General features: G+C 49.3%; 3 protein-coding genes across 5 annotated transcripts in view; 1 reads left to right on the forward strand and 2 right to left on the reverse strand.

Annotated features, from left to right (window-relative positions):
* LOC131214058 (uncharacterized) overlaps positions 1–10,805 on the reverse strand; it is a 17,715-nt gene extending 6,910 nt beyond the window's left edge. Inside the window, exons 1-2 of the mRNA XM_058208407.1 lie at positions 10,663–10,805; positions 10,489–10,596 (exon numbers count right to left, since the gene is read on the reverse strand). The gene's annotated coding sequence lies outside the window, so the exon portion shown is untranslated. The remainder of the gene's footprint in view (positions 1–10,488; positions 10,597–10,662) is intronic.
* On the forward strand, positions 4,230–10,090 carry LOC131214059 (synaptic vesicle glycoprotein 2C). Of its 2 annotated transcripts, none has more exons than XM_058208410.1 (7): positions 4,230–4,338; positions 5,703–6,147; positions 6,233–6,590; positions 7,237–7,681; positions 8,303–8,459; positions 9,002–9,129; positions 9,438–10,090. In XM_058208410.1, exons 1-7 carry the CDS (start codon positions 4,335–4,337, stop codon positions 9,470–9,472), a joined length of 1,572 nt encoding a protein of 523 aa, XP_058064393.1. In that variant the 5' UTR covers positions 4,230–4,334; the 3' UTR covers positions 9,473–10,090. The 2 variants fall into 2 exon arrangements, with proteins under 2 accessions (XP_058064393.1, XP_058064392.1); XM_058208409.1 differs by lacking the exon at positions 4,230–4,338 and adding an exon at positions 4,518–4,662.
* LOC131214060 ((Lyso)-N-acylphosphatidylethanolamine lipase) lies at positions 10,289–12,406 on the reverse strand. Of its 2 annotated transcripts, none has more exons than XM_058208411.1 (4): positions 12,161–12,406; positions 11,917–11,984; positions 11,198–11,849; positions 10,289–11,131 (listed from the first exon to the last, which is right to left on the reverse strand). In XM_058208411.1, exons 1-4 carry the CDS (start codon positions 12,244–12,246, stop codon positions 10,837–10,839), a joined length of 1,101 nt encoding a protein of 366 aa, XP_058064394.1. In that variant the 5' UTR covers positions 12,247–12,406; the 3' UTR covers positions 10,289–10,836. The 2 variants fall into 2 exon arrangements, with proteins under 2 accessions (XP_058064394.1, XP_058064395.1); XM_058208412.1 differs by having other exon boundaries at positions 11,917–12,018; positions 12,161–12,399.
* Between the last annotated feature and the right edge of the window lie 920 nt (positions 12,407–13,326).

Here is a 13,326-nt window from a genome sequence, read left to right on the forward strand (position 1 = left end):
CCGTACGACGGAGCAGGTCGCTGGCCGTACGACGGAGCAGGTCGCTGACCTACTAAGGAATCAGGGGTCTCTCAAATCTGGGATCTGAGATCAAGAATCAGAGAACCCAACATACAGGTACAGCACGGTATTTTTACCTTCCGGTTTCCCCTAGATCGAAACGATCTAGATTCCACGCGGCCGTGCGCGCACTAGCTGTGTGTGTGTCTCTCTCAGGATGCTCTGTCTCTCGCGTGCATTTTGTACTATTCACACTTTCTCTCCGCATTCTTCGTTTCGCGCAACTGCTTTGCTGAAGAGAAGTAGCAACAAAAAAAGGACAACTCCCGGCTTACCGTTCTCCCAACGCATATGGCCTAACGTCCACTAGTGTATCATCCAAATGGGGGCAGACCAGTAATAGTAGGGAATAACCCACTGGCCGCATTCAAAAGGTATCAAAGAAATAATTTCCATCAGAGCAGAGCATGAAATAGCACAAAAAAATGCTGTCGTCTTTGGCATCCATAAACAACTCGCCATCCTGATGCACACGAGTTAACGCGCTAAACATTGTATTCAGCGTACCCAGCGTATCCCTGTCATCTGCATCTGTAAGAATTCCGGGTGACGTCTTCTCCAAGTTGCAGGTGTACCAGTATGGAGACAAAGTACGTGTACCAAGTAGTGACCAAGATGTTACCAAGATAGCATGAGTCCGGTACTCGAGTGAACCGAGCCGTAAAGAACTTAGAGTGGGAATTACATATCTTAGAGGATTCCCGCTTTGGCAGCTGCGAAAAGCTGCGCTATCTGGAGAGCAGCAATTTAACCTACCTGGAACCTCTTTGGAGCTTCTGGCAAGCAGTCTACAATCGCTCGCTCCACAGAAACACAGTTAAACTTTGAGCTCGGTTGAGTGAATAGGTTGATCGAAGCAGCAGCAATCGAGAGCCGAGCGGGATGGGATGACTTGTTTGCGCAGCGCTGCGCCACTAGAGGAAACACTTCCACAGAGATAACTACACACCGGAGGATGATGTTCCTCAGCCACAGCCGCAAACCTGGGGATTTTCAACTACTAGCAGACCACCAATCGTGCGCCCCGACCCGATCTCGATCGGGTGCGATCGCGGTGCCTCGGGATCCGGCAGTGCCCAATTTTGAGGCTGGCAATCTTATCGGACTAGAACAAAACCACTTGCGCAACTACTCCAGATCCTTGCGGTACGACTTGCGTAAACACATACACGCACTTAAACACCAACACACGCGTGCACATTAAAACAGGCGCTTGCCAACTAAAGTAAGCCTCGAGTACAGAGTCAGGACAATCAGGAAGAGCGCGCTTTGGTTGATCGCTCTAACGTGCTGCTACCAGCAGAGCCAACTGGGAAATGTCCAACTGCCCGACCTACAGTCCCGGAGATACCATCAGATGGTCCACGGAGCCTACACAACCAGGCGGGCCGAGTTCAGTTATGGCATGGGGACCAAATATCGTGTTCGCTCCCATCAGCGCAGTCTCTCTATTTTCCATCCTTCTTTTACTTTCTTTCTCACTCTCTCTCTCTCTATCTTTTTTTAACTTTGCTTGTCTCTTTCTTTTTTTCTTTCTTTCTTTCTTTCTTTCTTTCTTTTTTTCTCTCTCTCTCTCTCTTTCTTTGTTTTTGTCTTCTACTACCATTCGTGGCCATGTGGCCTGGAATGCTGGCGCACCGGATGCTGGTTGCGAGCCACTTCAAGCTTCGAGTCGAGAAAGAAAGAGATAAAGCCGGCGATGCGAAGAAATCAGACCCGGCTTCGGACTCAAGTATCTTCCGCTAGTGAGATGAGTCTATAGGGGAGAAGTTACGCGAGCGAGAACGCTCGCCGCACAGCACAGTGCGGTTGTGGCTGAGGTTTCTCCTTGGGCTGAGGCGTGTGGCTAAAGATGCGCGAGCGGGAGCGGGACCGACCTCTACCTGATTAACTTAGCCTGCCCCGGCAGCCCCCATCGGTGTGGGGCTGTACCCGCTGACGCACTCCACGCAGTCTCCTACAGTAGCTTTCTCCACGCACGAGCCCCACGAGCACTCAGGTTTCTCTGGGCGATGATCGTGCACATGCGTGAAGGAGTAACCTGATAAAACGTGATCGCTTCCTCGCAGTCACACAGTCTACAGTTAGCCTCGGCCATCTCCGCCGATGACGAGGGGCGCACGGCCTCCACAATGCAGAAGAAAGTTATAACGGCCCTGTGCCTCTGAGAAAACTGGCTGGACAACTGGATACAGAGAGAGAGTCTCGCCGGGCCCACTATGGAATCCCCCTTCTTTGCAACGACCGTGGAAGTAGGCAACGGAACTAATCACATACACTGGTGCCACCACCGTTGAGCAGCGTTTTAAACCTGCTCCGCAGCCTGGAAACTCGGCACGAACCGCGCCCGTGGTACGGCATTGACATTGGCGGAACGACTCATAAGTCACAACATACACTTGAAGGTGTACACCTGATCTCATGATCTACTGAATGGTTTCGCATGAATAATTGGGCTCTGGAAGAAAACGGCCAATCTTGTGAAACTTGCATACTTGACAATCTCCCAAAATCTCCACACGTTGATCTAAATTATACCCATTCGCCAGTAAGAAATCCATTTCATACAAATAACTTTCCGACGATTCGGAACCGGCATCAATTGTGCGGTTGATGCTTCGCGGTAGTCCAGATTCTTTTTTATGGTAGCGTTAAACGGCATGATTGTTTACCGTATAAAAGTAGAACCGTACAACAGGATAGGACCATTGGGATTTTCTTTCCCGGAAAGCCATACGTCATTGTTCGCCACGCACGGTGAGTCGGTTAACAGTTAACACTCGCGCCCCGTTGGTGCTTACCCGATTTAGTGTGGAACCCTAGCTAGTAGGAGAGCCTACTGGAAAGCACTACCCATAAAACGCTCCACCGATTTTCCAGTGTTCTTATGGGGTGATTCACTACAGATATATTCCGGTCGACGGGAAATTTGTGGTGGCTTCCAGGCCCGGGGCTTTTCGATCAGTTAAGCCAAGCTGTGCGGTAGACCTTTACGGCTAGACGCAAGCCTTTCGGTAGACTTTGACGTCAGTAGTTTCGTATTGTTGGCGCTGATTGTTCCGACTGCGTTCTGATCGCGAAATGGGAGCCCAACTAGGTCGATGCACCGTTTGTGGTTCTCACTTTGGATTGTATTTGGCAGCCGCAACAGGGAGCCAGATTTACATCATTAGCAGTTTTACTAACTGGTGTTATCAGCGCCTCACTTTGTAAATCTATCCAAACGAGCCGGACGTCATCAGGGCCAGATCTCTAACGGTGGTCACCGTCTGCTGGTTGCTAATCCAGCTCCAGCTTGACCATAAACGTTTGCAGGAAACAACCGGCTGGATAGCAACCGGCTCGTGTAGTCGCGCATTGTAAACTTAAGAGACAAAAACACACCTGACAAACATACCCCACGGCGGTAACAAAAGTCTAGGAGAGCGTAGAAATGCGAGTACAGATACACAAGTCTCCGATCTACCATAAAAGTCTCCGCTATCTCTCTCTCTCTCTCTTTATCTCCCCTTCAACCTGCCGCCAAACTGCCCGTTTGCAGCTGCTCCGAAGTGCCGCAGTAGTCCCAAAACTGGGCAACTATTTGCCTACGACCCGAATACTCGGTTGCACTGCGAAACATGTTAGTGCGCATCCTGACATCAAATGGACCGTTTCTTAAAACGATCCACAGAGACCCCTCTGGTGCCGTTTTAGAAACGATCCAAACGCCATTCAATCCCACGGAAAGCGTCCAATGGAATGTAAAAAAAAAACGATCCAGCCCTCTGCGGCGAGGAAACTGGAATCAGGAAGATCAAGGGCTAAACAGAAAACCAGACTGAATCAAGTGCATTTCTTAAAGCTCAACTCATGATATACCCATTTTATACCGCGGCAGCACTTGTGACTTTTTGTTAATCAACTGTTTCGCGAACTGTTTCCTCCTTTTAGTGCGTGTGCTTGTTTGTACGTTTTTTTTGCCGTTTCAAACCGTGCGTCTATGCCTTTTTATCTTGTTTTTTTGTGTGCGAGTGTAAAAATAAAACGGGCCCTGGGCCGCAAATTCCCAAGTGCTAGGGTAGTACCTCTCGACGCGCGACTTCTGGCGGTGCTGTGCGCGAGACTGAAACTATGCAAACCAAGATCAACACCTCACACGCCAGTAGCGCACCATTCCGAGCCCGGTACAAATGTGCTAACTCTTTGCCCTAAACAAGGCATCCGCGGTACCACTAGACAAAGGAAGCCCCCCGATCGTGTTGCCGGTCATCTTGATCAGGGATCAGGGTCCCATGGGTGGGTGCGTGTAATCACTGTCCAGTCAACCAACGGTCGCCCGTCGGTAACTAGTCTTATCTAGTGCTCTAGTTCTGCGTGCGCAGCGATTCTACTGAGAACATTTGTTTTGGAGAAACCATCATCCTTTATACGAGTACTTCGCGAGAGCTCCAAGCAACAGTTCAGCACGGGACGGCGAAGCGGCCAGTTGCTTGAAGGCTTCTCGACCCACACTCTTGAACGTGCAGCACACTAGAAGTGCCAGGAGTGAGGTGTGCATCATTTGCACAGTGCAGTGTACGGGAGCAATGGGCGCTCCGGATCAGCAGAACGTCGAGAGTGGTACGGCCGTTGGATGTTAGGTGATATTGGAGGCAGTAGTGTAAGAACAACGTACAGAAAGCAGACATAATGTGGAATACAATAAAAAGTGTTAAAGAGAAAGGGGTGAAGGCTAGGGACCGGACGGCCGCCCCCCCCCTGAAGGAGGATAGGGACAAACGTTACCGTAAGTTAGGGAGCGTAAAGCCACCGTAGGAGTACACGGTTGGGCGTGTCAGTGCAGATCTAACATCCATATGGTGACCGCTAGGCTAATCATCAAAATGCTCTCTAGGCTAATCTAACCAAGTGTAACCACCACCACGTGGATAAGGGGTTCCACTTTAAAACACGTGGGCCCCGATACTTGCCCACTTGCTCTCCGGGCTTTCATCGCCACTTTCACGCATCGTCTTGAGCATGTGCCCGCAGCTCGCTGCTACTGTGCGCAGGCAGCAGCAATCGAGAATGCTACTACTTCTGGCAGTACGCTCTGAGTCCTGGAGCACCCACCGACTAAGCCCCCGTATCTTACTTACCCACCTGTCCAACAACACTAACGGCCCCCTTTTACTATCTCCACTTTCCGAACGCGCTGGAGTGCGCTGGAGAGCGAGATTGGAGGGCTTCACTACTGGTGATCCTTCGTCCGCTCGGACTGTATGTTTGTCCCCACCTTCTCGACAAGAACAAAGCATTACCATGGATCATCGAACGCACCGGGAGGCGTTCTTGATAACGGCCGGCCGCTAAGCGGAACGGAACCATTCCGGAGGCGTCAGGCGTATGAATACTAATATTAGACCGGCCAGGCCGTTTGAGGTTACTAAGTAAGACAGTAAGACACTCTGGCGTTGTGCCGTGCGCGATGGTCAACCTTAGCTGTGGCTAACATGAGAGCTGCTTATCGCCCGTCACTGGAGTCAATGTGCCGCACACGTCAGAGCCCCTGCCCATCGGGGTCCGATCCATCAATCCTCGGGCATGACCTGCTCGCTACCAAGTACTGCGCGCTACTGTAATGCAGCCTAATGACCGTGTCTTCTTATCGTGTCCGACAGGCAGGAGTGGCGCCGCGGAGCGAGACCTGCCGAAGGTGGTGGTGGTTGGTGTAGGTTCGTCCGAACCGGTTCCGGTGCAAACACAGGCGCACACATACAGCGAGGCGCTGGAGATCGCGGGCCGTGGCCGGTTCCACACGATCCTGCTGTTTGTGACCGGCTGCTGCCTGATGAGCGTGGTCAACGAGACGGTCAACGTGGGATTCATCATCTCGGCGGCCGAGTGCGACCTGCAGCTCACCTACACCGACAAGGGCCTCCTGAATGGGGCCGCCTTCCTTGGCGTGGTCGCCAGCTCGCTCGTCTGGGGCTTCCTCTCGGACACGTGGGGCCGGCGCAAGGTGCTGCTGCTGGCGTCGTGCGGGGCACTCGTTTTCTCGGTGTTGTCCACATTCTCGCCGGCGGTGTGGGTGCTGATTGCGACGCGCTTCCTCGTTGGTATTTTGTGAGTGTAGCGATGGCCCGGCGACGGCGACCTCTGGAGTCCGTGGCCGGCCGGCAGTAATTCGTTTTTCGACCCGCCCAAACAGTGTTTCGGGCAATGCGGCCACCTCGTACGCGTACCTGGCCGAGTTCCACGGTGAGGCCAGCCGGGCCCGCGTGATATCGTGGGCGGCCATGTTCATGGCGATCGGGCTCATCTTCCTGCCGACGCTGGCCTGGGCGATCATACCGCTGGAGGGCCGCTTCGACCTGCGGCTGTTCGGGTTGCGCTACGCCATGTGGCGCGTCTACCTGCTGCTTTGCTCGCTCGATCTCATCCTCATCATCGCCGGTCTGCTGTTCCTGCCCGAGAGTGGAAAGTTTCTGCTAATCAACGGCCACCGGGAGAAAGTGCGGCAAATTTTGGTGCGAATCTATCGCTACAATCGGCGCGAACCGGAACACGTGAGTGTACTACTACTGCTGCTACTACTATTCCACCTTGCATTGTCCATAGAGAGCAGCGGCCCCGCTGGCGCAGAAGCATGTGGTTGTGGTTGCGCGGCGCCTTAGAGAACCCGCTGGGAAACGGCCGGTGTTCAGTTCAGGGTGCCCAGGGTGTGAACAGAAAGAGGCGGTGGAAAGCAGGTGGAGCGACTAATAGTTTCCGTAGCCGGGGCCCCGTCCATATAGCCGGCAAACGGTACCGTACAAAATGACGATAATCATGCGCCCGTAATTGCATTGCGAGTGGGAAGTGAGAAAGCGTGTGGCGCCAATTCGAGGGATTTTGCCAAATTAACAATAGCTCTCCTTTAAGAACCCCCTCCCCCCGGCGCGCCTGCAGCGTGACCCTTCGGCCATCCCACGGCCATCTGACTAAAGCCAGGCTAGGGAGGAAGTGATTGAACTAATTGGTTCCATTGTTTTTGGCCCGCTTAGAGCCCGCTGAGCCGGCTAAGCTCGGTACTTTCCAAATAGCCCAGATACAGACACCTAAATACACACAGAAGCAACAACCTTATAGCCGCCAGGTGCATGCAGCAAATGCATCCCCACGTTGCATCCCGTTCGCTATCTCGTTCTCATTCTCCGTTGCGTCTCCTTCCAGACATTCCCGGTCCAGGAGGTGCACCTCGATCCGATGGACAAAGCGTACGCCGATGAGCTGCAACGCCGGGCCAACCTGGGCCTCCGCTACGTCTGCCAGCAGATCGCGCCCTTATTCCGCGCACCGCTGCTGCTCCACACGCTCAAGGCGTCGGCGCTGATGTGCGGGCTGTTTGCCGCGTCGTCCGGCCTGTTCCTGTGGATCCCGGATATACTAAACACGTACGTGCAGCACACGGACATGAAGCTGTGCGACGTGATAGCGATGGTGCACGAGAGTCGAGCGGCCGCCGGCCACACCCAGGATGGCCAACCCGCAGACATCTGTCCGATCGCGATCAATGCGAATATCTTCATCATCACCGCCCTGATGGGGGTCGTATTTTTGCTGTGCTACGTCCTCAACGGGTTCATCATCAACCTGGTCGGTGCGAAAGCGCTTCTAAGTAAGTGTGTGTGTGTGAGCGGTAAGTCGTGCGCTAATGCGCTCTACGCATGCGTCTGACGACCTACCCGGTAATTGTCGGGAGACACCTTTCCTCGTAGCATACCTTCTGAAGATTTCATAAAATGAAATGTGAAATGAAATGGGGCGACGAAGTCGAACGACCCTCGACCGAATCACCTTGGAAGCGAAGAAATCATCGCGTAGAAAGGCGAAACGTCAAAAGTTCAATGTCACACAGTTATCCTAATATCTCAATGTAAGTGTGTCTTGACATATCTTGCCAGTTTCGCAACGGGCGGCGCAGCTGACAAGACGCGACACGACGCGTTTGCGTTATCAGCATGGTGGTACTGCTTTTCGCTGCTCCCCGGGCTCCATCTCGAAAACAATGAATATCGCACTTCCCACAATGCTCCCGGTTGCTAGGAAAAGCATTGCTGCGTCTTGTCCCAACGCTAGAAAACTCACCAGCAATCACTACCACCGCTGGCGGGGCACAAACATTAATGTGTTCTGTTCCATTCCACGGTAGCTGGTTTTCCTCGCTCCGCATCATTCGACCGATACTGATGACGCGGGGAGATTGTTGATGATTAATGTAGCTTCCCTTCGTCCGCAGACTCGTGGTTCGTGGTGTGCGGCATCTGCGGCATCGCCGTGCTATGGACATCCGATTTCTTTCTGACGCTGGTACTGATCGCCGCTTTCGACGCATCTGGCTGCCTCGGCGGTATCCTCAGCGCAATATCGGTCGACCTATTTCCGACTAATTACCGGTAGGCTCTTTCTCTTGCTCTTCCTCCACTCTCGCTCTAGCCCGCTGCTCGCCTATTCGTTTCATTGTTACTTTTACTGTACATCCCAACACGCCCCCCCCATTGCACTCCAATCGACGTGTTCCTTCGACAACGACGATGACGACTTTGATGACGACCGTAAAGAAGATTGTTGCCGATGCCGCTAGTTTTGCTTTTCAATGTCCCCAGTCCCGTTGTACTGTGGCCGCTTTGCGAACATTGCGTTCTATTCTTAAAGATTCCCAGGTTTCCCAATTCTGCCTTCTGCCGGAAACACGAATTGTATCATCTTGGACATTTGGCCTATGGACCATTTACATTTACAAGACCAACAAGTTCCTAACACACCTATTTCGCTGTTAACACGCTCTACAAACTCTCAACCTCTGCTTCTCCCTACCAACCAATATATCTTTAACCGTCTCGATCTCACACACTTTCTCGCCCTCAAATATATCCGGCTCCGATCTTTAATTCATCATCTGTTTTTGAAACGGTACTCGTCATCCACCGGCAACTAGGGCAATGGCAATGTGCCTGATACTGATGATCGGCCGGTTGGGCGCAATGGCCGGCAGCAACCTGATCGCCTATCTACTCAGCATCAACTGCGCTCTGATCTTTTATCTATTCGGCGGTCTACTGCTCAGTAAGTTATCCCGGGCTTATGCTAAGCATCACAGTACGAGTGTAGCACAAAACAAACATCAAAATGGTAACCAGGCTAGCCCACACAACATGGTCCTGCATCCATAGAGCCGCTACTGCGGTTTAACTGTAGCATTTTTGTTATTCGCAATTTTCACCTCTCTCGGTGGAGGACTCTGGTCTCTGGTTGTGGTTTAACTGTTTCTTTTTCTTTTTCTTTTTCCCTCCCGGATGATGGCCATAACTTCATATTGACACGGCATTCCGACATCCTGTCCATCACCAACTGTTGCGTATAATACGTTGCAGTATGTGCATTAATTGGGTCGACCTTAACTGGCTAGCCGTAACAGCAAAGCGTTAAGAGAAAAAAAAATATGGAAACCTACCATTTACAGAACAGAGATTCTCTTGATGGGTAGATGCTGCGGAAAGGAACTGCGACTAATACCGCAGACGATCTTGCACGCGTTTCTAAAACTCCGCCTATCATTATAGGCCAGTACATTTTTCCAAGTTAAATAGTTAAATGAAGAAAACTTTCACCAGGCGATTCTTCAATTAGATCGATTTCGTACAAACGGAGCCATCATAATCGCTACATTATTAACCAACAAACTGGTACACTTTAATAGATTCAACTTTCGATAGAACGTGAAGGTAGATTCCGTGATTCTCGTGTCGCTTAGTAGCTCAAATCAGTTCTAAAGTGTTTCTTAAAAACAGTGATAACAAAAAACAACCCGAGAGACTGTCTGGTGCTATCTTTCAAGTTACTCGAATGACTGATTCAAATGATTTACGTTATATTTTTGCCATTTGAATCAACAGGATAAGTAGCATGAAAAGCTTAATTAAAAGGACATGAATTACCATGAAAAGCTTAATATGAATAAAAATATTTCCTGGAAAACCAAAACCCGCCAAAGAAAACCCCATACACCCCAATGAAAAATATACCAAAACGGAAACGGAAACGAACGAAGCGGATTACAGATAATATATACTCATCATTAAGTTTGCCATTTGAGTACAGGTGGTACTTCTAACACCGCGAACCACAATAAATCTGTTTGCAGGCAAAAGATATGGCAGGCCGCATCTTTTCAGTAAAAGCTGAACGTTGTATTAAGAAATTTGTGAAATTCGATCCACCGCCTTGAAACACAGTCTAAATTAATTTATTGTAAACAATTTACTTATAATGCTTTTAAAATCTATCTAGCTTTTTTGATACAATCCGAATCGTATACACTGTACTTTACGCATGTATTTATGTAGCTGTACAACTGGGTTATGTTTGCTTGATTCAGTGGGGAAATTCTATCATGCAGTACGGGATAAATTGATTTCAACTTACCTTAGTTCTCCGTCCGCAGTAGACATGCGAAACAGGTACAGGGTATGAGCAGTAAACGAAGCATAAACTGACAATCGTGCTTCGATTACGTTTGCCATTTCACTAGTACTATTGCAAAATGTAAACTAACTTAGTTAATCTGCTCTATCACTGATTACTAACACTCTCTCCTACCTCTCTTATCAGCGGGGAAAATGATGCAAGAACCACAAAGGGCGCAATCACAATGATATGTCGATTTTGTTTAGCTGTTTCCCTGTGGACGATCGGTGTTGTCATCTTCGCCGAGTATACTGTATCATCCGTGCAGTCCAACACACCACACCTTTTGAATTTACCATATGTTTTTTACTTTCGCGTCTCATCATCGGTAGCACGGCACGCTTCGTTCACCAGCCGATTAAAGCTAGGGGCATCATCGGCATAAATGTGATGTCCAGAGTTTTCAATCACTTGCACATTCACGTAGCTGCCCACGCGCAGCTCCTTGAGCGTATTAATAGGCCCGGTACGCATCACCCACGATTGAGCCCCGTACAGCATGGTGATCGGTACGGTCGGCTTCACGTTCACAATACGATGTATCATCGGGTTTTTGGCCCAACCGAAGTCCTTCATCATCGTGTGGAAAGCCGCTTCGCCGCTGAAATTTGTAAGGTGTAAGGTGTATGGCCATAACAAATGAAAACAGAATGAAGCAGGATCTTACGTTGGACGCTGCGCGTTGCACTGGTGGATGTAGTTGGAAATGTCTGTTCCATCAGCGATAGTGCCGGTAAATTTTTCCACAATATCGCCCCTGAAGCGGTTCACGAGCGAGGCACCGTAAGGTCCAGCCACCCTAATCGGCCACAGCGGGTTCAGCATCTTCGACACTGCGATAATTGGCTTCACCCACGTGCGAATTTTTACCGTACTTTCGAAATCCTCTGGCTTCTCCGGAAAGCCCCATGGATCGGCAACAATCAGATGGCGTAGGCGCTCTGGATACGACAGAGCATAGCTCGCGGCCAAGAATCCTCCCATGGAGTGACCCAACAAGACCATTTCATTAAGGTCCACCTCCCGACGCCAGTCCTCGATCGACTTTACCAGCTGCTTCTCTACAACCATCGCATCGTTGTCGAACGAGGGCCGCGAGCTACGCCCAAATCCAAGTACATCGATAGCGTATACAGGTCGCTCGCGCGCCAGCTCTTCGAGATTTAATACCCACAACGCTACTCCAGCACCAAGTCCATGCAGCAGCACGAGTGGAGTGTTTGGTGAATCCGTGTTCAGCCCGATTGTCCATATTTTGTCCTCTTCGCCCACACAGCGCCCGATATTGACGAACCTTCCCCAATACGGGGTTTTGTTGTCTGGAATGCAATGAGTTAACATTATGACAATGACTTGCAACTATTGCAAGGTATGACGTCAGCTTACATGAAAGAATCCGCTTTTCGAGTGTCCGTAACATATCGAATGAAGACCGTGTCCACCAGTTACACCAACTGGAAAGCAGAACAACCGAGTGAGTTTCATTCCCTAAGGATCGTTCATGTTTATTCGATGGCACAACAACAGAGGACGGTTTTGCGCATCGATTGAAAGATGAAATTCAAAAAACAATCCAACCATTGCAAGCCCCCTCAAGGGCACGAAATTAAATAGAACTAGCACACCTTACCTTTCCTCTTTCGGACCGGTGGAAGATTCACCTTCGCCGATGTGTTGCGATGATTGTCTTCCTGTAGTTGCTGTAACTGTTGCCATGCTGATTGGAGAGATGTTAAACAAAAATACTATAAGCGGCGTGATTCACGTTATGACGTGTTGTCGTTGGTATTATAGTGACTTTGAGCGCGCTATGAACTGCCCCGACTCTCTGCTGCGGCGCATGTTTTATACATCGCCAACATAATTCCTATCAAATAGCTAATAAGTGATTTGTTGCCAGAATCTAGTCAAGGTTATTACTAAGATCATTCTAATACAGATTGAAGCAAAAGATTTCTGGCTTGGTTCGTTAAGTATCAATAATCATTCTATCTGTCCGGCCATATGAAGCGCGAATAAACGTTCTGGCATTTCAGATAAATGCCAAACTGTTTGCGCCTGTGTCAAAACGATTATGTGTCGGCTGTGGCGTAAACCCGAGCGTAAACACTGTTTGCATACGCTTTGTTTACGTATGCTTTTGTTTGGTGTAAGATAATGTAAGTTCTTATTTGCTGGTATAGCAACAAAATCTAAAACAACAGAAAAAAATATTCAGAAATCAATTTATTTCTCTTTGATTTATGTTTTCTTGGATCAAAAACACGAATGTTTGACATTTCGTTTTTATATTTTTGCTGCCACACGCAACGTAAAGGATCTGACGTTTTCACGCTCCAAATTACGAACCGTGTAGCGAACTGCACGGTATGAACTGCCTCGAGACGTAAACGTATGCTTCCACCATCACCAATACTACTGAAATCTATTTTTACAAATATTCAGCCGAAAAAGGCAAAAACTGACGTAAATTGTTCGTTCTTAATTAAATGAAAACTGAAAAAAAGGTTTTTGTTCTATTAGATCAAGGAATAAGCCATAACATGAGAGGATAGAACTAAACCCACAACACACCCCGCAGACGTTGTTGGTGAAGACGGCAATAGTTCTTATACTGGGGCCACACCAGGCGTAAGAACTAGCGTAAAATTAATTTGTAATGTCAAACCGTTTACGCTTCGTGTGGCAGCAAAAATATAAAAACGAAATGTCAAACGTGTTTACGTTCGTGTTTTTGGTCCGAGAAAATAAATTGGGAAATAAATATATTTCTGAATATATTTTTCTGGTTTTTTC

This window comes from Anopheles bellator, chromosome X (assembly GCF_943735745.2).
Source record: "Anopheles bellator chromosome X, idAnoBellAS_SP24_06.2, whole genome shotgun sequence".
NCBI lineage: Eukaryota > Metazoa > Arthropoda > Insecta > Diptera > Culicidae > Anopheles > Anopheles bellator.